The sequence below is a fragment of the Oncorhynchus keta genome, chromosome 34, assembly GCF_023373465.1.
Source record: "Oncorhynchus keta strain PuntledgeMale-10-30-2019 chromosome 34, Oket_V2, whole genome shotgun sequence".
Taxonomy (NCBI): Eukaryota; Metazoa; Chordata; class Actinopteri; order Salmoniformes; family Salmonidae; genus Oncorhynchus; species Oncorhynchus keta.
This window is the reverse complement of record NC_068454.1, coordinates 31162860-31190525: the sequence shown is the minus strand read 5'-3', so window position 1 is coordinate 31190525 and position 27666 is coordinate 31162860. Positions and strand designations below refer to the sequence as shown.

General features: G+C 41.7%; 1 protein-coding gene across 3 annotated transcripts in view; it reads left to right on the top strand.

Annotated features, from left to right (window-relative positions):
• LOC118366929 (diacylglycerol kinase beta) overlaps positions 1-27666 on the top strand; it is a 156164-nt gene that overhangs the window by 67076 nt on the left and 61422 nt on the right. For all 3 annotated transcript variants that reach the window (XM_052493671.1, XM_052493670.1, XM_052493672.1), the window contains 12 exons: positions 347-421; positions 597-716; positions 1138-1255; positions 1607-1695; positions 2600-2716; positions 5344-5442; positions 5815-5922; positions 6058-6131; positions 10238-10312; positions 24885-24970; positions 25067-25156; positions 27155-27315. In XM_052493671.1, the coding sequence (XP_052349631.1) occupies positions 347-421; positions 597-716; positions 1138-1255; positions 1607-1695; positions 2600-2716; positions 5344-5442; positions 5815-5922; positions 6058-6131; positions 10238-10312; positions 24885-24970; positions 25067-25156; positions 27155-27315 (1212 nt within the window). The remainder of the gene's footprint in view (positions 1-346; positions 422-596; positions 717-1137; positions 1256-1606; positions 1696-2599; positions 2717-5343; positions 5443-5814; positions 5923-6057; positions 6132-10237; positions 10313-24884; positions 24971-25066; positions 25157-27154; positions 27316-27666) is intronic.

Sequence of the window (27666 nt, the reverse complement as noted above, 5' to 3'; positions counted from 1 at the left end):
TATTTCTTCTTCTTATAGTGGATATCATGTGACGTTGTTTTAAAGGTACAAATTCAATATACATTACCAGACAAACGTTTGGACACACCTACTCATTCAAGGGTTTTTATTTATTTTTACTGTTTTATACATTGTAGAATAATCATCAAAACTACAAAATAACACACATGGAATCATGTAGTAACCAAAAAAGTGTTAAACAAATCTAAATATATTTTATATTTGAGATTCTTCAAAGTAGCCACTCTTTGCCTTATTTGTGGATGAGGTCATTTATTATCAAGAAGACTACCACAATGTTGTTGTTGTTGTGGTCTAACGTTTTGCCCTCTTCCTGTGTGTGTAGGAACTGGACCGCATCATCAATCAGATGGTCCACGTGGCAGAGTACCTGGAATGGGACTCTACAGAGCTGCGACCAGTAAGAATGCACACAGCCTTATGTGTCTTGTTTTCCCTGGTCCCAACATATTGGAGCGTTGGAGTAGGTCGACCTGAACAGGCTAGCTTAACTACAGTGACAAGGAAATAACGGAACGTTACAGTATTACAATTTGGCAAGGCTTTACTGGACTTTCCTCCCCGTCTCCTCCCAGATCCTGAAGGAGATGATGGAAGAGATAGACTATGACCGGGACGGAACAGTCACCCTGGAGGAGTGGATCAGGGGAGGCCTCACCACCATCCCTCTGCTGGTCCTGCTGGGCATGGAGACGGTGAGCCACTTTGTGTGTGTGTGTGTGTAATATAATATGATAATGGATGCCATTTAGCAGATGTTTTTATCTAAAGCAACTTGCAGTACAGTGAGTGCATACATGAGTGCATACATTTTAGTAAGTGTATGATCCCTGTGGGGAGAGAGAGAAAGTGTTTGTGTGTGTCTCTGTGAGTGCGTTTGGGGCGGCCGTTCCAAAAAAATCAATTCAGAAAGATCTTTTTGTGGTGATGGATTACTTTAACAAAAAATGGATTAGCCCTCTTTTAAGCACTCTGGTCTATCATGCCATTCTCTCCACTGATCTCTTGCTCTCTATCTCACTTTCTCTCTCTCTCTCTCTCTCTCTCTCTCTCTCTCTCTCTCTCTCTCTCTCTCTCTCTCTCTCTCTCTCTCTCTCTCTCTCTCTCTCTGTGTAGAATGTGCAAGAGGATGGGCAGCATGTGTGGAAATTAAAGCACTTCAACAAGCCAGCCTACTGTAACTACTGCCACACCATGCTGCTGGGAGTCCGCAAGCAGGGCCTCTGCTGCTCTAGTGAGTCTGTGTGTGGCCCTCAGTTCCACTCTCTCTCTCCTTCAGTCCCTACTTCTGTCCCTCGTTGGCATTCACTACTCTACTCTCTCTGTTCTGTCGCTTCCTGGGTGCCTTTCAGTTCCTCTCTCTCTTTCAACCAGATGCTTGTCTCTATTTCTCTCTGACTCTGTTATCCCATCCTCCATTCTGTGAATAACAAACATGATTGCGTGACTAATTAATGATCTATTATCAAGGCAAATGTTATGTTATCGCTGGGTCATTTTATTACATGTTTCAATGAAAGGGTTGGTCTGGTGTTTGGTGTTCATCCACTGGTTAACTGTCTCTCTGTGTACCTCTGTGTTTCAGTATGCAAGTACACAGTCCATGAACGCTGTGTGTCCAAAGATATCGCTGCCTGCATCAGCACCTACGCCAAGTCCCGCAGACACACTAATGTGAGTACTATACATACAACTAAACACACACACAAACACAGGCAGTAATGATATTGTCATGTGTGTCATTGCAGTATCTATTATGTGCCTATGTTTTAGAAAATGTTTGACAAATATTGAGAAATGTAGGTCTACACTTTACTATATGACTCACAATTCTCTTGCGTGCATTACTCATTCTAGTGTAATCCTCTCAGTCAGTGAGCTTGACTGTGACTCAGGCCTACAATATCCTACCTTAAGTGACTCTTTAGTGTGATGCCTTAAGCTGAGAGCTAACCCACAGCTAACCCCTAACCACCATCTGACTAACGTTGTGTGAATAGAACGCCCTGTCGTTGCTAAGCAACCTGTTCTGGCAGTTAGCCGAGTGCTAAAGACTGGAGAGGAGCAGGAGGATCATGGGAACAGGGATTCACACACACTCTCTCTCTCTCTCTCTCTCTCTCTCTCTCTCTCTCTCTCTCTCTCTCTCTCTCTCTCTCTCTCTCTCTCTCTCTCTCTCTCTCTCTCTCTCTCTCTCTCTCTCTCTCTCTCTCTCTCTCTCTCTCTCTCACACACACACACAGGATCATGGCGGCAGGGAGATCATGCAGAGCTACTTATGTTGTTAACCGGTCTCTATATATAATCTCTGATTTAATTAGACCTCTTCTGGAATGAACTCACAGACCTTGAAATTGTCCCTCTAAGGCCCCCTTCTCTCTCTCCAGATGGAGGTCTACTCTGTTTCAGCTCCACTTCACTGGTTCACTAGCAGATGATGCCTTTCAGAAGGCCTTTTATTTTGTAGATATCTGGCACTAAATATAGCACGTTTAGCACTGTTGTGACCTCGTGATTGTTACTGTCTCTACTATCTTTCTCGTTCTTTCTCTCCCTCTCTCCCACCCCCTCCCTCCAGGCTATGCAGCACGTGTGGATGGAGGGAAACTCTCCCACTAAGTGTGACCGCTGTCACAGAAGTATCAAGTGCTACCAGGGCTTAACGGGCTTACACTGTGTGTGGTGTCAGATCACTGTAAGTAGGGCCATAACTACATATGAGGACAATGTGTGTGGTGTCAGATCACTGTGAGTAGTACACACTCAGGGCCAAAACTACATATGAGGACACTGTGTGTGGTGTCAGATCACTGTAAGTAGTACACACTCAGGGCCATAACTACATATGAGGACCCTGAGATAATACATATATATATATTTGTACACAATAAAGAAAATCAATTACGAGTAAACATAAAAATATTGCTCCCAGCATTGATCAAAGCTCAGAACACTTATATTCTTGATCTGACTGAGTTCTAATCGCGACTGCCTCTTTGCGAACTAGTGGAATCATGAACAGTTTTTTTTCGTTATGTTCGGCTGCGTCCCCTGGATTTGCTTCGCAGATTTGCATTTTTAGCAGCACAGGCCGAGGGCCTGAGACGTGAAACGAACTACCCCAGCTCGGTCAAGCAAGCAAGCTGCTGACAGTGTGTTTGCCAGATGTCAGACAAAAGGCCACTTTAGAACTGCCCGCAACTCGTGTCGCGTCTACAGACATCCCCAAACAAACAAAAAGCAACTCTCGGAGTATGACTTGGAAAATAGTTGCTTAAAAATGTGTCAGTCAGTCGGGTGGCTAGCTGCCGGCAGAGACTTCTATTTCAGTAATGTTGAATTGCTCTGGCTAGTATTATTATTTTTTAAATGTTATTTTTTACCTTTTTTTCATTATATCCAATTGGTAGTTACAGTCTTGTCCCATCGCTGCAGGACTCAGGAGAGGCGAAGGTCGAGAGCCACGCATCCTGGGGCGGCAGGGTAGCCTAGTGGTTAGAGCGTTGGACTAGTAACCGGAAGGTTGCAAGTTCAAATCCCCTAGCTGACAAGGTACAAATCTGTCGTTCTGCCCCTGAACAGGCAGTTAACCCACTGTAGGCCGTCATTTAAAATAAGAATTTGTTCTTAACTGACTTGCCTAGTTAAATAAAGGTAAATTAAAGGTAAATTAAAAAATAAATAAAAAATCCACCGAAACACGACCCTGACAAGCCGCACTGCTTCTTGACCATCAATCAATCAATCAAATGTATTTATAAATCCCTTCTTACATCAGCTGATGTAACAAAGTGCTGCACAGAAGCCCAGCCTAAAACCCCAAACATCAAGCAATGCAGGTGTAGAAGCACAGTGGCTAGGAAAAACTCCCTAGAAAGGCCAGAACCTAGGAAGAAACCTAGAGAGGAACCAGGCTATGAGGGGTGGCCAGTCCTCTTCTGACTGTGCTGGGTGGAGATTATAACAGAACATGACCAAGATGTTCAAATGTTCATAGATGACCAGCAGAGTCAGAAGAAAATAGTAATCACAGTGGTTGTGGTTACTCTCAGGAGTAAATGCCATTTGGCTTTTCATAGCCTTTCATAGCCTTTTCATGGCTTTTCATAGCCGATCAGCCGAGTATCTCTACCGCTCCTGCTGTCTCTAGAGAGTTGAAAACAGCAGGTATGGGACAGGTAGCACGTCCGGTGAACAGGCCAGGGTTCCATAGCCGCAGGCAGAACAGTTGAAACTGGAGCAGCAGCACGACAAGGTGGACTGGGGACAGCAAGGAGACATCAAGGCCAGGTAGTCCTGAGGCATGGTCCTAGGGCTCAGGTCCAAATCTTAAATTCACACAGGACACCGGATAAGACAGGAGAAATACTCCAGATATAACAGACTGTCCCGAGCCCCCCGACACATAAACTATTGCAGCATATATACTGGAGGCTGAGACTGGAGGGGTCGGGAAACTGCTCGCTTAACCCGGAGGCCAGCCACACCAATGTGTCGGAGGAAACACCGTACAACTGGCGACCGTGTCATATTAAAATGCAAAAAATACAGTTCTAAAAATGTCATATGTTTTCATTTATATCGTTTGTTGTTTGTCTTAATCTCGATCACCCACTGGAGTTGATAGTTTACCCATTACCCAGCTTGTTTTTACCACTACATCACTGATATTAATATAGAATCGTAAGTGATTAATACAATCATCTGTGTGCTCCATTGATGTCTGTTTGTGCGGAGGTTGATTAGTAATGCCTACGAATACAAAGTGAAAGCTTCACTAAAACTCAAACCCTGATTATGGCCCTGTACGCACTCCCCTCTACTGGAGAACTCCTAGAATTGGGGCAATGTTTCTGTTCATAGTGCCTCAAATGCCTCAGAGAGCTTCTGTTGATAACAATGAACCTGAGGAAGTTCACGGGAATAGTTTGTAATCTACCTATTTTCTCATTTCTACTTTACCTTATATGTCCACTAGATGTCCCCATTAGGTAAATGCTCAGATGAAAATTCAAACTGTGGTACCTCAAACCACCAGTAAGGGGAGTTCAAAGATCTTTCTAGGGTTGTCAATTTATATATATATACTGTATATATAGTTTAGTAATGTGCTCATCTCTGTAGCATCACAGCAGGCATTTATTCATCCTCAGTCTTAGAAGCAGCTACTGTACTTTACATTATATCTGGTACTGTTCTGCAATATCTGGCACTGTGTCAAATACCTATTTTAGTTTTTCTTTTCCACTCTTCTCCTTCTTCTACTCCTTCTCTGCTCCTTTCCTCCCTCCCTCCATCCTCCTCATCCTCCTTCCTGATCAGCTCCATAATAAGTGTGCCTCCAACATGAAACCAGAGTGTGATGGAGGAGCCCTTAGAGACCACACTCTACTCCCATCCTACATCTGCCCTGTAGTCCTGGTGAGATCACACGCCGTAAATCACACTCTGAATCTCTAAATGTTTTATCTCCAATACTTTCAATGCTGAAAAAAAACCTTGAAATATATAATCATAGACCCACAAAAGTATACTGAGGTGTGTACGGTTCATAATAATGGCTGGAATGGGGTGAATGGAATGATATCAAACACATGGAAACCATGTATCTGAGGTACATTTATTCCATTCCATTACTATGCACCCGTCCTCCCCAATTAAGGTGCCACCGGCCATCTGTGATATACATCTTTTGTCCAATTTCTCTGTCACAATTCATATACGCATTAACACATTTATATTTCTGTCTATTTATGTGTCTCTATGCCTGCTGGCCTATCTATCTGTCTATAGGACCGTCATTCTGTTGTGAAGCGGGGTGAAGGGGACTCCCCGCCCAGCACCAGCCCTGACGACCCGAGTCAAAGCTTCAAATTCACAGGAGACGGACAAGCACTGCAGGTGAGTGAATCGAGCCCAGAGCATCTTCAGAGCCTTGGAGTCTGTTGTGTTAGCTCATGGCCGGCTAAAATGTTGATTGTGTATCTATGGATATACAAGATCATCTCATTAGACTGTCTCTGCTCTCCTGTCCAGATCACTCCTCTCCCAGGCACACATCCCCTCCTGGTCCTGGTCAACCCAAAGAGTGGCGGGAGACAAGGGGAGCGGTAAGTGACAGAGCACACATTTCCTAGGTGGTAAAGGTCCGGAGGGATATTGTCTATCGGCATAGTAACAAACCCCCCTATCTCGTGACACATGTGACCCCAAACTGTTCACTCCCCTCTTGTTGGCACAAAGAAAATATTGCCATTCTAAAGCTAATTTCCTGCAATTTGACAATTTTGACATAGTGCAAATTTGTTTTGCAGGTTTATAGCTAATTCCTTGCAATTCTACATATTTTGCCATGTCTTATGTGTGTTCATATGATACCTGAGTGAGCCAAATTGGCACCTTTTATTGGATGGGTAAAACAAAAAAGCAGATATGGTGAAGTTATTAATTACACTTTGGATGGTGTATCAATACACCCAGTCACTACAAAGATACAGGAGTCCTTCCTAATTCAGTTGCTGGGGAGCAAGGAAACCGCTTAGTGATTTCATCATGAGGCCAATGGTGACTTTAAAACAGTTACAGAGTTTAATGTTTGTGATAGGAGAAAACTGAGGCTGGATCAACAACATTGTAGTTACTCCACAATACTAACCCAAATGACAGTGAAAAAAGGGTGCCTGTCCAGAAACAAAATATTTAAGTAAAACTGCAGAAAATGTGGAGAAGAAAAATACTTTATGTCCTGAATACAAAGTGTTCCGATTGGGGCAAATCCAAATCAAGACATCACTGAGTACCACTCTTCATATTTTCAAGCATGGTGGTGGCTGCATCATGTTATGGGTATGTGTGTCATCAACAAGGACTAATACGTTTTTTAGGATACAAAGAAACAGAATAGAGCTAAGCACAGGCAAAAAAAAGAGAAAAACCTGGTTCGGTGTGCTTTCCTACAGACACTGGGAGACAATAACCTAAAACACAAGGCCAAAAATACACTGGAGTTGCTTACCAAGTCGACATTAAATGTTCGTGAGGGGCCTAGTTACAGTTTTGACTTAAATTGGCTTAAATATGGCAAGACTTGAAAAGGGCAGTCTAGCAATGATCAACAACCAACTTGACAGAGCTTGAATAATATTTTTAAGAGTAACGTGCATATTTTATAATCCAGGTGTGCGAAGCTCTTAGAGACTTACCCAGAAAGATTCAAATCAAATCCAAATCAAATGTATTTATATAGCCCTTCGTACATCAGCTGATATCTCAAAGTGCTGTACAGAAACCCAGCCTAAAACCCCAAACAGCAAGCAATGCAGGTGTGGAAGCACGGTGGTTAGGAAAAACTCCATATAAAATAAAATATATTTGGATTTGTTTCACTTTTTTGGTTACTATATGACTCCATATATGTGATTTCATAGTTTTGATGTCTTCACTAATATTCTACAAAATTCAAAATTGTAAAAAAATAAAGAAAAACCCTTGAATAAGTAGGTGTGTCCAAAGTTTTTGACAGGTACCGTATATAAAGTGCATTTGGAAAGCATTCAGGCCCCTTGACTTTTTTGTTATGTTACAGCCTTATTCTAAAATGTATTAAATAGTTTTCCCCTCATCAATCTACACACAATACCCCATAATGACAAAGTAAAAACTGTTTTTAAGACATTTATGAGAATTTGTTTTAAAAAAAACATGAAAATTAGTATTAGTATTTAAACCTTTTTCTTAGTACTTTGTTGAAGCACCTTTGGCAGCAATTACAGCCTTGAGTCTTCTTGGGTACGACACTACAAGCTCGGCACACCTGTATTTGGGGAGTTTCTCCTATTCTTCTCTGCAGATCCTCTCAAGCTGTCAGGTTGGATGGGGAGTGTCGCGGTACAGCTATTTTCAGGTCTCTCCAGAGATGTTGGATCGGGTTAAAGTCCGAGCTCTGGCTGGGCCACTCAAGGACTTTCAGAGAATGGTCCCGAAGCCAGGGTCGTTGTCCTGTTGGAAGGTGAATCTTTACCCCAGTCTGAGGTCCTGAGCGCTTTGGAGCAGGTTTTCATCACGGGTCTCTCTGTACTTTGCTCCCAGTCCCTGCCGCTGAAAAACATCCCCACAGCATGATGCTGCCACCACCATGCTTCACCGTAGAGATGGTTTCCTCCAGACATGATGCTTGGCAGACATGCCAAAGAGTTCAATGTAGGTTTCATCAGACCAGAGAATCTTGATTCTCATATTCTGAGTGCCTTTTGGCAAACTCCAAGCGGGCTGTCATGTGCCTTTTACTGGCACAAAGGCTTGATTGTTGGAGTGCTGCAGAGATGATTTTCCTTCTGGAAGGTTCTCCCATCTCCACAGAGGAACTCTGGTGCTCTATCAGAGTGAGCATTGGGTTCTTGATCACCTCCCTGAACAAGGCCCTTTGTTCTTGGGGAGCTTCAGTGCTTGTGTGGTACACTTCCCCAGATCTGTGCCTCGACACAATCCTGTCTTTGAGCTCTACAGACAATTCCTTCGACTTCATGGCTTGGTTTTTTCTGACATGCACTGTCAACTGTGGGACCTTATATAGACAGGTGTGTGCCTTCCAAAATCATGTCCAATCAATTGAATTTACCACAGGTGGACTCCAATCAAGTTGTATAGTCATCTCAAGGATGATCAATGGAAACAGGATGCACCTGAGCTCAATTTTGAGTCTCATAGCAAAGAGTCTGGGTAGCTAAGTAAATAAGGTTTTTCTGTTTTTTATACATTTGCTAAGATATCTTAACCTGTTTTCGCTTAGTCATTATTATTATATAATCCATTTTAGAATAAGGCTGTAACGTAACAGAACTTGGAAAAAGGGAAGGGGTCTAAATACTTTTTGAAGGTCCTGTATAATATTTATTTTTTGGTCACGACCCGTGGTCCGTATTGACCCCATTCTGGGTCCGGATCCTGAGCGCTGTCCACCAGTTGAGAATGGCTGACATAGAACGTCTCAGATTATTCACTCTGATTGAAACACTCCTGCAATAAGTGTTTTATAGAGTCTTGTAATGCTACTGCCAACGTGTTCTAAACCTTTGGCTAGCTACTCATCATATTATCTAAATAATGTGAAGCTAACATTGCTAACAACAATGACTACATTCAAGAATTTTAAGGCTTTGTAATTGCAGAGGATTTTAAATTTGGTAAATAATTATGGTCATTTCGCTGTTCCGACACAGTCCTAAAGTCCCAAGTGCCATTTTGGCTGTAAATGAATGTGTTCACTGTTTCAGTTCTCTCTCCTCTGTCCTCCCACCATGCTTTTCATAGCACTGTGAGGACACTATTTTGGCTTCAGAAACACCATCACCATAGCAACATAGTCTTAAATACCACTTAAAGGTAGAATTATTCTCTATTAATAGATGTGTTCTCATAACAAAAATATGCATTTACTCTCCGAGTACCAAAAGCAAGACTATTTATTTCTCCCTTTGATGTAAATAAGGAAATGTTGGTGTCACTGATTGGTCTTGTTTTTGTAAATGAGCATTTTAAATGACATACAGTTCTCTTAAATTAAGTAGTATATCTCTACTATTTTCTCTTCTTGGGTTAACTTGGTAACACTTAAATTGAAGTGTTCTTTATGACACATTCATAACAGTATCCTAACACGTTTACTGCCCAAGTAATCTGCCACACTACTGTACATAGTATGAGTTGCATTCTAGGACAAATGGTTAGTTCATCGTGACACATTCTAACCTAGCTGTCGGTTTTCCGTTGTCTCCTCTACCCACTCCTCTTCATCCTCTGTTCTCACTCTGACCAAAGTGCTGTGTGGGGATCGGAAGCTAACACAATTACCAGTGCAAGGCTCCATGAAGAGCACTGTGGAGGCTTCAATAGAATAGCCCTCTGATGCATCTCCCGCTTTTCAAGGTTACAGGAAACTACTGTGTCATTGGGCACAGTAAGCTATAGAGATATTGACCATTTGTGGAGCAGAACATTTACTGTAGACGGTGCTTTTAAGTAAAACTTGTACTATTTGGATGGTGCTTCTTTACATGTTATATTTCTGTCTTTGTATCCGTGAAGTATTACTTCTCTCTCTCACTTTCCCTCTCTCTCTGGCTCCATTTGTGCACAGACAGTTTGTGAGTTTGTCAGTTTGTGTGTGTGTGTGTGTGTGTGTGCAGTAACTCTAATACTGCTGTTATGTCTCCTGCAGGGTATTGAGAAAGTTCCAGTACCTGCTGAACCCCAGACAGGTGTACAGTCTAGACCGAGAGGGACCCATGGTGGGGTAAGTCTCATCCTCATCACTCAAAGTCCCACCTATAGACACAGCCCAGAAAATGGATGGTGCCACTTCTCAAGGCAACACTTGCTCTATGATTGGATCTATACAAAAATATTTTTTTGTTTGTTATAACATTGTCGTGTCTTTGGCTATGCCGCCGAATTAAGTGATATGACATGCTATTCTATAAAATAATATCACCTGATTGAGCTAATCATGTAAATGTAATTAACTAGAGAGTCGGGCACCACGAAATAATATTTATAGAGCTGTTATCTTCCGAATAAAAATAATATTTTACATCAATAGCAGTCAATATTAATCCTCATCTTAATTCAGTCTCATCTGAAAGTTCTAAATTATTGGTTATCGGCACGAACCCTGGCAACAATTTGAATCAGCAATACAAAATTGGGTTTAATTATTTATTTACTAAATACCTAACTAATCACACAGAATTACCCATACACATAATTAAATCATAAATTGATTGCAAATTACATCATAAAGGAAAATGTCCCTAGCGGGCGGAACAGATATGACAGCTTGATATACAAAAGAAAAGGGGCTGGGTTTGAGTGAAGGTGTGGGAAGACACGAACAAAGGCGAAGCTGTGCAATCGTAAATACAGTACCTGATGCATTCTAAATTACCCCCCATTTGGAAAAGGAAAATGCAATAAATATTTGCTCTGAGCTGCGCTTCGGTAGGTTGGTGGTAGATGGAAGGCCATGTTGCCAAACCGAGTCCTTTGAAGAATGTCTCTGGTTGTCATTTGGATACGTTGTAGTAACGTCGTTGGGTGATAGACGGGATACGCTGTCTGTTCCTTCCTAACCCTCGTTGCATCTGCTGTTGCTAACTCAACGTCTAGGAGGTATCACTTCTGTAGTGATTAAGAGTTCAAAGTTCATACCATTCGCAACCAAGCTCACGCTGATGTTGGCTTCGTTCTGTAGTTATTATCTGAATCATTCTGACATTGGACCATCGTCCTCACATCATTGGAACAGAAAGTTATATTGTCGTCAAGGGCTTATATAGGAAGGGAGCGCGTTTGAAAAGTTTTATAGCCCTTGTCCCTTCACAGGGCGGGCCACTGATTGAGCAGAGCCATATCTTATGAAAACCCAAATCTCACATTTTAGAAGCTAAGATCACATTTCATCCCATCACAAATAATTTCATATTCAAACATTTCAATTGAACAACAATTCCACGTGAATCTGATAACTCTAATGTGTAGACTTTCCACTGTAGAGTTTATGTCATCTTATCATTGATGAGAATGTCTCAGATGACAACCGAACTGACATCATATTCAATAAGTACCACCGCATATGTTCCATTTGTCAGATTACCAGAATATAGTTCATTTCCCCCCACATTCTGACGTTCCCAGAATCTATGTTAACCAAGGGTTTTTCTAAATGTAACCTCAGTAGGGTAGAGAGAGGAAAAGGGGGGGAAGAGGTATTTATGACTGTCATAAACCTACCCCCCAGGCCAAAATCATGACAACATGCAAAGTAATGAAGTGTGCCATGTAAAAAAAAAACGTTTCGGATTGAAATACTGAAATTGTTGAAATCTTGGATCCATAGAAAGTTATTATTTTTCGAATTTTGTTCTGTCCCAGATGAAACTTGGTTGTGCAACAGAACATAGGCCAAGGTTTACTAGGCTTCAAAGTCTATTCTCCCTACTGAACACAACCCTGGCAGTAAGCTACTGCACCATCAGACAACCTCTATCCTCTCCACACACACACACACACACACACACACACACACACACACACACACACACACACACACACACACACACACACACACACACACACACACACACACACACACACACACACACACACACACACACACACACACACACGCATACTTCACCCACTTGACACACAAACACACACCTGATGTGCGTATCATCCTAGCCAGAGGGACACCTTGTACCTGAGTTGTGCAATATGGAACAGTTCATTCAGGAGAAATGCCCTATACAACATCAATAGACATGAATGCTTTCTCTGAGAGCGGCCAACCTATTCTATCCCTGCCTCCCCCACTCCTCCCTCTGCTGTCACGACTAGGGCTGCTCTCTCTCTCAATAGCCCATTGTAGGAGGAGAGACAGACTACAGTGACGCACTTCTCTCCCGAAGATGACCACAAGTAGATAATGGACAGGGCATCAGGACAGTCCAGGTTAAATGAACATGATGTAATGCCATTATTGTGGTAGTTGTATACTTATTTGTGATAAGTTGCACTGCCTGTCATAACGAGAGCAGTGATGAAACTGATGATGGTGTATGTATGGGGTAGTAAGACACCAAGGAACAGTGCAGTCGGTCACTCGGTGTAACATTATATAGTAGGGATTAATTGAAGCTCAATGTTAAATTCAAATCTCCCTACTATCATATTTAAGCCAATAGGACACCAATGTCGACATAACTTGGCAAAATCAACTTGATTTGAATTACCGAGAACCAAATACCAGATTTTTAACGGGGTCTTTAGCATTAAGAACAAATTCAATTTCTTGTCCCAACCTAGCTCAATATCTAGGTGTTGGATAAGAACAAGATTACAGCATCCATAAAGTGACCCTTAGACTTGCCACCTTTCGGACTGAATACATTTGTAAGGGCAACAGCTTTAATTACATGTATAATTTACTGCTCCCGTGTGCCAATAGAGAACCAAAGATGTGCTACTTTTTTGTAGCATTTCTGACAATGCTAATATCTTTTCAGCTGAATCTCAGTTCTAAAACCGGACCAGCAACTCGATTGCTGCACAACAGGAGCTAGCTGGGCCATTCCTACTATGCAATGCAATTTGGACCTTAAACGTTTTGGGAAAAAATGATTGTTTTAGTATTCTATCAGGAAAAAGTCAGTGGTGGAAAAAGTGAAAAGGTGACTTATGGATGCTGGTATTCTAGGCAGAGTTCCTCTGTCAGTGTCTGTGTTATTTTGCCCATTTCAATCTTTTATTTTTATTGGCCAGATATAGCTTTTTCTTTGCAACTCTGCCTAGAAGGCCAGCATCCCAGAGTCGCCTATTCACTGCTGACGTTGAGACTGGTGTTTTGCGGGTATTATTTAATGAAGCTGCCAGTTGAGGACTTGTGAAGCATCTGTTTCTCAAACTAGACACTCCAATGTACTTGTCCTCTTGCTCAGTTGTGCACTGGGACCTCCCACTCCTCTTTTCTATTCTGGTTAGGGCCAGTTTGAGCTGTTCTGTGAAGGGAGTAGTACACAGTGTTGTACGAGATCTTCAGTTTCTTGGCAATTTCTCGCATGGAATAACCTTCATTTCTCAGAACAACAATAGACTGACAAGTTTCAGAAGAAAGTGCTTTGTTTCTAGCCATTTTGAGCCTGTAATCGAACCCACAAATGCTGACGCTCCAGATACTCAACTAGTCTAAAGAAGGCCAGTTTTATTGCTTCTTTAATCAGGACAAATATTTTCAGCTGTGCTAACATAATTGCAAAAGGGTTTTCTAATGATCAATTAGCCTTTTAAAATTATAAACTTGGATTAGGTAACACAATGTGTCATTGGAACACAGGAGGGATGGTTGCTGATAATGGGCCTCTGTACGACTATGTAGATATTCCATTAAAAATCACTCAGCCATTTCCAGCTACAATAGTCATTTACAACATTAACATTGTCTACACTGTCTTTCTGATCAATCTGATGTTACTTTAATCGACAATAAATGTGCTTTTCTTTAAAAAATAAGGACATTTCTAAGTGACCCCAAACTTTTGAACAGTAGTAGTATTTTTTCTATACACCATAGTTTTCCCACCAAATAATAATTGGTGTCATTGTAGGAAAGGGTTGTTTTCTTAAATGGAGAATTACAGCAAACTATAAGTGTGGAAAGTGATATCGGGGACACACATAAAATATAAAATAATAATAAATGCAATAATCATGATAATTTTTTTTTGATGAAAGAGACTTTAACTAGGACTATAAAATAATGAAGAAAGATTTTAATCATTTCATTATTTTATGGCTAATATTTCTTGTGGAAGTTGATGATTAACACCTGGGGACATGGCAAACCGCTTACATCCACTGTCAAGTGTTTAAAATACATAGAATTCCCTTTCAGGATCCATATTTTTGGTGTTTTTAAGGTAAAGGACACCTGACCTTATATTTAAAGCCTTTTGGAATTCAAATTTTACACTAAATAAGATCTGATATTTCCTGGGGACAGAAAACGGCACTGCATTGTAGGAATGAGAAGCAAGCTACAAGCAAAGGAGGTAGCTATATTTTGCTATAGAAGGTTTTTATATGAATGAAGTCATTGGTGTAAACTAAACCAGAGCACAAATATAGCTATGTCCTTGGCTGCTATTATAGCTAGCCTGTTAGCTACTAGCCAACGAGACTGTTGCATAACTGTATAGATCGTAGACCACAACTCAACATTGACAATATATCCTAGCTAGCTACATTCTTCCATAAAGCATAGCTAGCTAAGTAAAGTTCATAGTCAACAACTTTGGGAAACTGCAACCAGATGTCAGTTTCAGCACAAACAACTGCTACTTAGCCTACATTTCCTCAACCAAGACCAGCCTCTCACAACACAAACTAGATTATAAAACAAATGGTTTTGCTAAGTATGTTGAATCTAAATCTGGCCAATGCACATCTGCTGTGCATTGCAGTGAGTGTACACATGCTATGTAGCTAGCTTTAAAAAAAATTTTTTTTTTTAAATTACCCCCTTTTCTCCCTAATTTCATGGTATCCAATTAGCCTGATCAACATACGAGACATAACACGTCACTCTTGGAGCATCCAGAACAAGTCCAGCCCTTACCTGGAACGAATTGCAAAAATCGCTGAAGTTGGAGACTTTTATCTCCCTCACCAACTTCAAACATAAGCTATCTGAGCAGCTAACCGATCGCTGCAGCTGTACATAGTCTATTGGTAAATAGCACACCCATTTTCACCTACCTCATCCCCACACTGTTTTTATTTATTTACTTTTCTGCTCTTTTGCACACCAATATCTCTACCTGTACATGACCATCTGATCATTTATCACTCCAGTGTTAATCTGCAAAATTGTAATTATTCGCCTACCTCCTCATGCCTTTTGCACACATTGTATATAGACTCCCCTTTTTTTCTACTGTGTTATTGACTTGTTAATTGTTTACTCCATGTGTAACTCTGTGTTGTCTGTTCACACTGCTATGCTTTATCTTGGCAAGATGAGAACTTGTTCTCAACTAGCCTACCTGGTTAAATAAAGGTGAAATAAAAAATAAAAAAATAAAAAAACAAATACATTATGATGCATTAATTCAGTACACGCCCTTTGTTAATGCAATTTTCTTCATGACATTTTAATCCAAATTTGAGCTGACTGAACAACCGTGGCAAGTTACTTTTCAGTGTGTTCTCAAAAATCTGAACCTTGTCAGCACAATTATGTTTAAAATATGTATTTTCCAGACTTTTGAAGTTCGGATAATTTTAGGTTATAAATGAAAGGTGAAAAGACATATTTTCAGGAAGTTTAAAATGTATGTATTTTCCGGATGTTGAAAATATGCATATTGCGGATGTTGGTCCAGATGGGACCAAAAATCTGACAAGATTCCCTGAAAACACGGCACTTGGATACAGCTACGACTTTTTCGTAGCAGGTTAGGAGAACTTAAGCAGCAGGATAGGATCATTCAGGTATCAGGTTAGGATTAGGTTATGAAAAGGGTTAGGGTTAGCAAAAAATGAACTTCTCACGTGTTTTTAGAGAGTCACGTCTGTGGACGTCGAAAAAAAAAAAGGTGGCCGGTCCGGACAGGACCATAAAAAGAGGTCCAAAAGACATCCTCCGTAGGTCCCTTTAGTGAGAAGTAACAAGTAATAAACTGGAGGGGGTTCTGGGGGAACTCCCACAGATATTTGCAGGGATTTCTTTCCAAATGCTCACTCGGCAAACTTATCAGTACTTTGAGAGTCACTTACATAAACTGGTATGTTTACGATCAATATGACAACAGCCAGTGAAAGTGCAGGGCGCCAAATTCAAAACAACAAAAATCTCATCATTAAAATTCCTCAAGCATACAAGTATTTTACACCATTTTAAAGATACAATTCTCGTTAATCCAGCCACAGTGTCTGATATCAAAAAGGCTTTACAGCGAAAGCTCCACAAACAATTATGTTAGGTCACCACCAAGCCACAGAAAAACACAGCCATTTTTCCAGTCAAAGATAGGAGTCGCAAAAAGCACAAATATAGATAAAATGAATCACTTACCTTTGACGATCAGATGACTAATAGGACTTCATGTTACACAATACATATATGTTTTGTTCGATAAAGTTCCTATTTATATAAACAAATCTGAGTTTACATTGACGCGTCACGTTTAGTAGTTCCAAAAACATCCAGTGATTTTGCATAGCCACATCAGTTTACAGAAATACTCATCATAAATGTTGAAGAAAATACAAGTGTTAGACATGGAATTATAGATTTAAACTTCTCCTTAATGCAACTGCTGTGTCAGATTTTTAAAAAGCTTTACGGAAAAAGCAAACCATGCAATAATCTGAGAACGGCGCTTAGAAAACATTTATATATATCCTCCATGTTGGAGTCAACAGAAGTTAGAAATAACATTATAAATATTCACTTGCCTTTGATGATCTTCATCAGAATGCACTTCCAGGAATCATAGTTCCACAATAAATGTTTGATTTGTTCGATAATGTCCATCATTTATGTCCAAATAGCTCATTTTGTTAGCGCGTTTCGTAAACAAATCAAAACTCACAAAGCGCATTCACTAGTTGCAGACGAAATGTCAAAAAGTTCCATTACAGTCCTTTAGAAACATGTCAAAGGATGTATGGAGTCAATCTTTAGGATTTCTTTAACATAAATCATCAATAAGGTTCCAACCAGAGAATTCCTTTGTCTTCAGAAAAGCAAAGGAACGCAGCTCCCTCTCATATGAAATGTGCGTGACCAGCCTGTGGCACTCTGCCAGACACCTGACTCATTCCCCTCTCATTCGGCTCCACTACAACATTGAAGCCTCAAACAAGTTTCTAAAGACGGTTGACATCTAGTGGAAGCCTTAGGAAGTGCAACTTGACCAATTGTTGAGTATTCGTAAATTCATAATTTATTCTGCATTCTTGCACAAATACACTCAGATGAGAGTGCTCTGAAATCGGAGTAGATAGACACAGCTAATTTACGAAGGTACCCAAATGTCCATTAAAAACGCACAACGACTATAGACCTTAGCTAAACTATGAATGATGGGAATAATCAAGTCAATAAACGTTGGGTAGTTAGTTTGATACAATATAGTTAATATACTGGCAAGTTCAATATATTAGTCGCCAACTAACATTAGGTAGCTAGCTAACATACCGGTACATACTGCTGTAATGATATGCTATGTGGTTTAGTAACTTTAGTAACGGTGGTTTTAGGAAACAGCTGAAGATTTAACAAAGGTTCTAACGATGAACTTTGTCTTAAGATATTTTTGGGAAACCGGGCCTTGGACATTAAATTATATGTGACTAAACACGTCTTCTCAACTTAAATTTTCGAAAGACACCTTTTGCATGTGGAAATGTTGTATCATTTTGTATAATCACCTTCCGGTGTAAAAACCATGGAAATTAAAAACAAACAAATATGTTTTAAGTGCGAAGTAGGGATTGGCCGAAAAAGAAAGGAAATCCACATGAGCACCACAATGCTGACACCCATGCTCAACTAAGATTTTCCAGTACACAACATGGATCTACTACAGTAGCTATGTCGGTCTATTGTACAATGTGTATGCAGGTTGCTTGAAATTCAAACCTTCTCAAACAGCCTAATTTGTACTCTTCAGAAGAAGAATGGACTTTACCATATCTTGCTATATACAGTGCCTTCAGAAAGTTTTCATTTAGTTTTCTTACAAGGTGGGATTCATATGGATTTCATTGTCATTTTTTGTCAACGATATACACAAAATACTCTAATGTCAAAGTGAAATAAAGAGGAAGAAAACAATTATGAAAAATAAAACGAATTGACTACATAAGTATTCAACCCCCTGAGACAATTCATGCCTTTGGAAATGATTACAGCTGTGATTCTTTTTGGGTAAGTCTCTAAGAGCTTTGCACACCTAGATTGTGCAATATTTGAATTTTTTTGTATTATTCTTTAAGCTCTATCAAGTTGGTTGTTGGCCATTGCTAGACAGACATTTTCAAGTCTTGCCATACATTTTCAATACGATTTAAGTCTAAACTGTATCTAGGTCATTCCTTAGCTCTATTCCGTTTCTTTTCATCCTAAAAAAAACTCTCTAGTACTTGCCGAGGACAAACATACCCGTTACATGATGCAGCCACCATCATGCTTGAAAATATGAAGTGTTGTTGGATTTGCGCCAAACATAACGCTTTGTATTCAGGACATGAATATAATTTATTTTCCACATTGTTTTTGCAGTTTTACTTTAGTTAAACAGTATGCATGTTTTGGAATATTTTTATTCTGTACAAAGTGAACCTCCATCATTCTTAAATGGAAGACGTTTGGAACCACCAAGACTCTTCCTAGAGCTGGCCACCTGGCCAAAATTGAGCAATCGGGGGAGAAGGGATTTGGTCAGGGAGGTGACCAAGAACCCAATGGTCACTCTGACAGAGCTCTAGAGTTACTCTGTGGAGATGGGAGAAACTTCCAGAAGGACAACCATCTCTGCAGCACTCCACAAATCAGGCCTTTATGGTAGAGTTTCCAGACAGAAGCCACTCTTCAGTAAAAGGCACATGGCAGCCCGCTTGGAGTTTGCCAAAAGGCACCTCAAGGACTCTCAGACCATGAGAAACAAGATTCTCTGGTCTGATGAAACCAAGATTGAACTATTTGGCCTGAATGCCAAGCGTTACGTCTGAAGAAAACCTGGAACCTTCCCTACGGTGAAGCATGGTGGTGGCAGGATCATGTTGTGGGGATGTTTATCAGAGGCAGGGACTGGGAAAGTACAGAGAGATCCTTGATGAAAACCTGTTCCAGAGCACTCAGGACCTCAGATTTGGTGTTGGTTCACCTTGGAACAGTACAATGACCCTAAGCACACAGCCAAGACAATGCAGGAGGGGCTTCGGGACCAGTCTATGAATGTCCTTGAGTGGCCCAGCCAGAGCCCATACTTGAACCTGATCGAAACATCTCTGGAGAGACGTGAAAATAGTTGTGCCAAGACCCTCCACAAACAAACTGACAGAGCTTGAATACTTATGTAAATGTTATATTTCCGATTTTTGTCTTAAATTAGAAAAAATGTCTAAACATCTGTTTTTGCTTTGTCATTATGGGGTATTGTGTGTAGATTGATGGCGGGGGGGTGGAATCATACATTTTAGAATAAAGCTGTAACGTAACAAAATGTGGAAAAAATCAAGTGGTCTGAATACTTTCCAAAGGCACTGTATTTGGATAAGGTTATTTGGCTCTGTTATGTAATCCTTACCGGCCCGTTTCAAGGAGAAACAAAAATAGGAATCAGCTCTCCTTTTCACACCAAAATAAACACAGTTCCTTTCTCACATTCAGACACGGTTGTCAAGAGTGGTAGATATGAAAACAAGGATGGCATAAAAAACGAATTACCCCAATCCTCAGGGTGGCACTCTGCCCATTCAGGAGATAATGTATGGGAGACTGGCAGTGTGCTCCGTCCAGTGGCATGCACAGTTTCACCATGGGTAAAGAGGACAGTGACAAAAGGGTACGGTCTGCAGTTCATCCTCCTCCTTTTCGTGGTGTCATTACTCAATGGTCTCCGAGGTCCTAGCGCCTGTCTTTAGAGAGGAGATTTCCTCTCTCCTTCAACAACAGGCTATTCAGGTGGTGCCCGTGTCAGAAGTACAGAGCGGTTGGTGCAGCTGGTACTTCTTACTACCTAAGAGCAACCACCTCAAGGTTTGCATGTTCAAAATGCTGACACTTCGCTGGCTATTGCAGTCGGTGCGTCCCAGTGATTGGTTCACGTCCATAGATCTGAAAGATGTGGCTATACTGTACATCCTCCCCACAGAAAGTTTCTGAGATTTCATTTTGAGGATGTGGCCTACAAGTTTCTGGTCCTGCCTTTCGGGCTCTCCCTATCGACACCGCACCTTTTCTATGGTGGTGGAGGCGGCTTTGGCACCGTGCCAGGGGATCAGAGTATTGGCCTATCTGGATGATTGGCTGGTAGTAGCGGAGTCGAGAGAACAGGTGGAGCTCCATACTGCCATGCTAGTTTCCCATATTCAGTCTCTGGGGTTCATAGTGAATAACAAGAAAAGTTGCCTCACTCCGGCTCAATGCATTCCGTTTCTTGGTCTGGTTGGGAATAAATGCTTTGGGTATCAGTGTCTGTGGGCCCTGCTCTATGAGTTTCCTCTGATGGACCTGATTCAGCCTACGGTGGAGAGGGTCCAACAGCAGGGTATTTTTTATTCTGGTTGCTCCCTGTTGGCCCCGACAACCCTGGTTCCCGGACTCATGGAGGATTCCGTGTCGTTGGGATCTATTGAGTTTGGCACACACAAACGCAGATATGGAATCTGTGGGTTTGGTCCCTGAAAGGTTGAATTTTGACAGCCTCTCCCTATATGAGAGGGTTGTCTACATATAAGTGGTGCGTTTGAGGGTTGATGTCAGGTTAAAGGAGTTTGTCCTTTTCAAAGCTCTTTGGTGGACATTGTTATGTTCTTGCAATTGCTTTTTGAACAGGCCCTTTCTTTTTCTACATTGAAGGTTATCATGGTAGCCATCTTGACGTGTCATGTAGGGATTGATAGCTCTACCCCAGGGTCTCATCTTCTGGTGGTGATGTTCCCTAAAGGCATGCGTTGGCTCAGACCACTGTCAAAGCCTACGGCACTGACCTGGGACCTGGCTTTGGTCCTGGACGCTACGTTTGAACCATTGGACTCTGTGGACCTGAAGGTATTTTCCTACAAGACTGTCCTGCTCATGGCTTTGGCATCACCCACGCGCGTTGGGGATCTCCACGCATCAGTACACCCTTCCTGTTTGGAGTTTGCGCCTGGCAACTCCAAAGTGAAGGTAGGTCTTAAAGCAGCTTTTGCTCCCAAGGATATGCCTATGTCTTATAGGTCCCATGGCTTTCAAGCTGTTTCCTTTCTCACATCCTCGGTTTGCTTCCAAAGAACAACAGAGGTTGCATGGCCTGTGTCCAGTGCGCGCATTACGCACCTATAGGGATAGGACCAAGGATTTCCGAGTTTGTGACAACTTTTTCTTCCTCTAATCCAGTTTGGGGTAGGGCATTCTCTAAACAGTGTATTTCTCATTGGATTGTGGAGACATATGACAGCAAAGGACAAAGGTTGCCTAGCGGTGTGGGTGCTCACTCCAATAGGGGTCTGGAGGCTTCTTGGACATTGTTCAGGGGCATGACGATTGGTGATATCTGTGCTGCAGCGAGTTGGAGTTCTCCACCTTTGTGAGGTTTTATCACTTGGGTGTAGGGCTGTTACAGTGGCCCTATTACCGCTACACCAGCAGTCAGGAGTCATGACCGCAGTCAAATTCCATCTTGGTAAGTAGGCTTCTCCAAAACTGTGCTCTGATAACGCTGATGGTCATTAGTAGCCTACCAGTCGCTAATGGCCGATACTCAGTGCGCTATTGTCCCTCTAATAACTCTGACATCAATACAAATGCAAACACTTCATGAGAGCCCTGGCATTCAAAGTTAAAGTGGAATAGGATCATGGAAAACGAGCATAGTGTAGAGAGTAATTGTAAAATCTGAACCGCTGTGAAATATATTTTCCATAATCAGAAATATTGTACAAAACTGAAAGTAAAGGACGCAAAAACAAAACTTAAGACTGGGAAGCAAAGAAATAGCACACATAGAAGTACGTAGAATATGGGAAATGTGTTTTGAAGGTTCAATTTATGTTGCGCTGCTGATTCAATCATATCATATTTTGGAACCAATCTTATTTGTGTCCTATGGAATTCTATAAAATCTTATCGGATAAAGTTCTAAGGGATAGGTCATATAGGATTCTAAAACTATAAATATCAATAACTTTAAATGCTGTGTGTTCATATGCTGTTTTATTGACATTCAAGTGTAAGGTGCAGTCCAATGAATGTCAACAATCTTTGAGAGTTTAATATTGATGAGGGTTGGAGGTTATAAGGAAGATAATCCACTATTCACATAGCAGTCTGGGTGGTTACGGGGTATCCTTACATGGAAAACATATTATAGTGTGAGACTGCTGTCGTGTGATTGTTATGTAGGACTTTTATTTGGATTAGCCATTAGCCATTAGCCATTAGTCTGGCTCTTGATAGCTTTACTCATCATATGTGTTAACCTATTTTGTTGTTAGCTAATGTTATGCGTGGGTTTGTTAGGGAACACACAGGAGTCGTGGGTGAAGTTTAGCCATGCTTTATTGTAATTACCTGCTGGGCCTCAGCACATGTCATGTCATCAATAAACCCTGATGAAGACAGTTTGCTATTGAATAAATGATTGCATCTGAGCTTCCAGAGTTTGAGGCTTTTCCTCTTCTTTTCATGTCATCAATACATGCCAGCTTGGTGGATCAATCTGATGTCATGACAAATAAGTTGCTATCTTCATTCTCTCCTCGTCTCTTGTATAACTCCTCCATTGTTGGTCATCCTTGCATCACTTACAAAGGCATATTTGTCAGGACAGTGTGGATAGATACATATCTCAATACTGTATGTAGAGTTGTAAACACTGTCCAAATGTATATTTGTCAGGACATTATGGATACATATCTTAATGTGTACAGCCAAAGGCAGGCCTAATGTTGTCTGGCTATATAGCATAGCAGACACAGTGTTAATATAGACCCAGACAAATTCTCCAGTGTGGTTACCATGGGCTCCATGGCAACAGGCTCAGTCACCACCAGGCTTTTCGAGTGGCAGATTGAAGCTGAGTGATTTGTTTAGAGAATACAATTAGTTGTTTTGTGTTGATTAAGAGTGATGTCTACATCCTAATGCAGATGGTCGTTTGGCCCCGTTGTTGATGAGCTTTCTCCAACTAAGCCCACATGCATAAAACATTGTCACGATTTGTCAAGCCTCATGCGGTGAGGTTAAAGGATATGAATGTTTAATGTTGATGTGCAAATGTTTTGTTAAATGTGATACATACGCAGCTCGGTGCTGTACCTACAGATTTCCCTGGAGTGCTGGCATGCTTGTGTTGTGCGTCACTAAGGGAGAGTGCAGTTCACTTCAACTACCAGGAGAGAGGGCAGTCTGTCGCACTGTTGTCAACCACCATGTCAGTGATACACACAAATCAAATACAATTTTAATAGTCACAGGTGCCGAATACAACAGGTTGTTTCACCTTACAGTGAAATGCTTACTTATGAGCCCCTAACCAACAATGCATTTAAAAAAATATATGAATAAGAAATAAAAGTAACAAGTAATTAAAGAGCAGCAGTAAAATAACATTAGCGAGACTATAAACAGGGGGTACCGGTACAGAGTCAATGTGCGGGGGCACCAGTTAGTTGAGGTAATATGTACATGTAGGTAGATGTATTAAAGTGACTATGCTTAGATGATAACAACAGAGAGTAGCAGTGGTGTAAAAGAGGGGGGGGGGCAATGTAAATAGTCTGGGTAGTCATTTGATTATATGTTTAGGAGTCTTATAGCTTGGGGAAGAAGCTGTTTAGAAGCTTCTTAGACCTAGACTTGGCGCTCCGGTTTGCTGTGTGGTAGCAGAGAGAACAGTCTATGACTAGGGAGGATGGACTCTTTGACAATTTTTAGGGCCTTCCTCTGAACACCTGGCAGGAAGCTTGGCCCCAGTGGTATACTGGGCCGTACACCCACCCTCTGTAGTGCCTTGCGGTCGAAGGCCGAGCAGTTGCCATAGCAGGCAGTGATTTGATTTGATGCGACCAGGATGCTTTCAATGGTGCAGCTGTAGAACCTTTTGAGGATCTGAGGACCCATGCCAAATCTTTTCAGTCTTCTGAGGGGGAATACGTTTTGTTGTACCCTCTTCACGACTGTCTTGGTGTGCTTGGACCAAGTTAGTTTGTTGGTGATGCGGAGCTCTCAACATGTTCCACTACAGCCCTGTCAATGAGAATGGGGGCGTGCTTGGTCCTCTTTATCCTGTAGTCCACAATCATCTCCTTTGTCTTGGAGATGATTGTGGACTACAGCCGCACACTTCGTGGACTTTGACACAGCCGCACATGATTGTGGACACAGAAGCACACTTATGCACACACACACACACACACACACACACACACACACACACACACACACACACACACACACACACACACACACACACACACACACACACACACACACACACACACAGGGTGTTTGTGATGTTTGCACTGCAGCTGTTTTTTGGGGGCACATGAAAGCCCCCGTCAACACGTTTACATATTTATGTATTTATGTCTTCCAGGCTCAACTTCTTCCATGATGTCCCTGATTTCCGGGTGCTGGCATGTGGAGGGGATGGGACAGTGGGATGGATCTTAGACTGTATTGGTGTGTCTCAATTCTATTGGATTAAACTCATGTACTCATGTGATGCAATCCATCAGAATTGTAATCATTATCTTATTGTTATCTGTCCATCTGCAGACAAGGCCAACTTCACCAGAGATCCCCCTGTGGCCATCCTCCCTCTGGGCACAGGGAACGACCTGGCAAGATGCCTACGCTGGGGCGGAGGTGAGGAGCTGTGTGTGTGTGTGTGTGTGTGTGTGTGTGTGTGTGTGTGTGTGTGTGTGTGTGTGTGTGTGTGTGTGTGTGTGTGTGTGTGTGTGTGTGTGTGTGTGTGTGTGTGTACATCGAACGCAGTGAGAGTCTTGTTTTACTTTTTCCTGCTCACTGAAAGCTTCAGTCAGCATTATTTGCCCAAATATTCTCACAATGCTCCTGTTGTGTCCTTGTGGTCCCTAACCCATCCTCATAGACCTTATAAGAAAGTGCTATATAATGCAAAGCAGAGTTCTTATATAATCCCTGTTTGCTTATTGGCTGGGCTTGTTTTGGGGCCAATAGTTGTGACCCTGATTATGACTGACTGCTTGACCTGACACTGGCTTGTAGAGGCCAGCAGAGCACTTTAGTCAGGCGGCAGGCATATGATGTTATGATGCTTTTAAACTAAATAGACAGATAGTTCCCAGGGGCTTTTTGACCAAGCACAAGTTGAATACATTATGTTCTCGGTAAAATCTTTTAAAAAGCAGCTGGATTCTTTGAATTTTTCTGACCAGATGTACAGCTGTACAGTATTAGACAGTAGCTGTGAGTGACTGTGTGTGAGAGCGGTAGCTGTGTGTGAGAGCGGTCTTTATGGAAACATATTGCACATGCTTTTTAATTCCTAGCACAGTAAACCAATCATCTAAATTGTGTTTGGTGATACAATTGGTCTCCTATTAAGTGGTAGATGTTATATGACAGATGGTATAGGCCTATTGTAATTATATGAGGCAGGATTGGGCTGTATGTTAGCCTGTGTGTGTCATGGGTATTGGAATATACTTGTATGCTTTTGCAAACATGAATGAGTATAAGTAGTCTGTGAATTGTTTGTTTAATATTCAGGGTATGAAGTATGCTAATTGACTTCTTACATTACATCCTCATTGCTTTCCCCCTCTGTGATTTGGTATAAGTGTGAGCTCAGACTGTTGGAGATCACATGAGGGGGAACAAGTGTCATCACACATGGCCCCTGGCTAGGTGATAGGAGATAGTAGAGTATTCAGCCTCTCCTGGAGGACAAATAGTAGAAGTAGATTTCAGATGTCTCTTCTCTTTATTATTACAACGAACGTGTTTCAGCGTGACGCCCTCTTCAAAACCCTGGAGCTCCACATGCGCCTTGTTTAGAGAGGGAGGTAGCAATAGTTTTCCTTTCCCTTCCGTCATCATGTGTTAGTAGCACAGGAGGGGGGAACATGTGTCATCACACGTTGGCCCCGGCTCTCAGGACGTAAGTGGCAGAGTCCCCCTGGTGTTCTCAGTGTGATGGGTCCTCATTATACGCTCACACCCCCATGACAGCCAGTGATATAACACTAACGGCCCACCTCTCAGCAGCACTGAGCACAATCATCATCAGAGTCATTGTGGTTCAGACCCACTGGGTCTCAGACACAGAGGACCTGGCTGGTTACCGGAGCCCGAGATGGGGTTCTATCCCATGGCACAGTGTAATGATGGCTCTATTGTGTAGGCTCATACTGTTTACCAACACTCTCTCAGAGAAGCCCGTCAGTTGGTTGGAGATCTATTTCCAGGCATTGGACTTACTTACTTGCTCCTCTTCATCCCCTCTGGGACATAAGGCCACAATGAGGACTTTACTGTGTAAACTTATACCATTAGGCTGTTTTGTCATTCACTGTGTGACGACTTCTTAGTCCTCTAGAGACACGCAGGAGGAGAGGGCTGTGGGTCTTTTCAGATGTACTCCCTTGAAACCATTTCCTTTTTCTCTTTGCTTGTTTCTAGGAATCGAAGGCCTCTGACCTCACATTAAATTAAATACCGAAAGCACTATGCAACTTGATGAATACTAGACCTACTTGCATTTATAAAAGTTGGTCTGAGAGCCCGGGTCTGAGAGTGTGGGTGACCTTAGTGTGTGTGATGGCTTTGATGGCTTTATCTCATTGTGTCCTATGTCTGACTTCTCTCTCTCCTTTCCTGTAGGTTATGAAGGAGGCAGTCTTCTGAAGTTCCTGCGGGACATAGAGCACAGCACAGAGATGGTTCTGGACCGATGGAACATCGACATAGTCCCTGTTGACAAGGAGGAGAAGGGAGACCCTGTCCCCAACAGCATCGTCAACAACTACTTCTCCATCGGAGTGGTGCGAGAACAGCACACACCTCTACACATAGACACACTACACACGTAAACAGACATCCATACATGCATGCACACACACACTCACATTCACACACACACACACACACTCTAGTTATTTCTTTAACCAGGAAATGTTTGTTGACATGCAGAACCAATTTTCACCCTCAAATTCTTATCCTTAAAACAGATACACAATCCTACATGTCTGGCTCTCCATATTCAGTTCAAACCATAAGCAGGACATAGCAATGGTCAAATTGTGGTGTAGATATTGGGGCGGGGGGGGCAGTAGACAGGGGTTCCGGTGGTCCATCCCCAGAATTGCTTTGACATTTTAAAACAAATTTCCTAC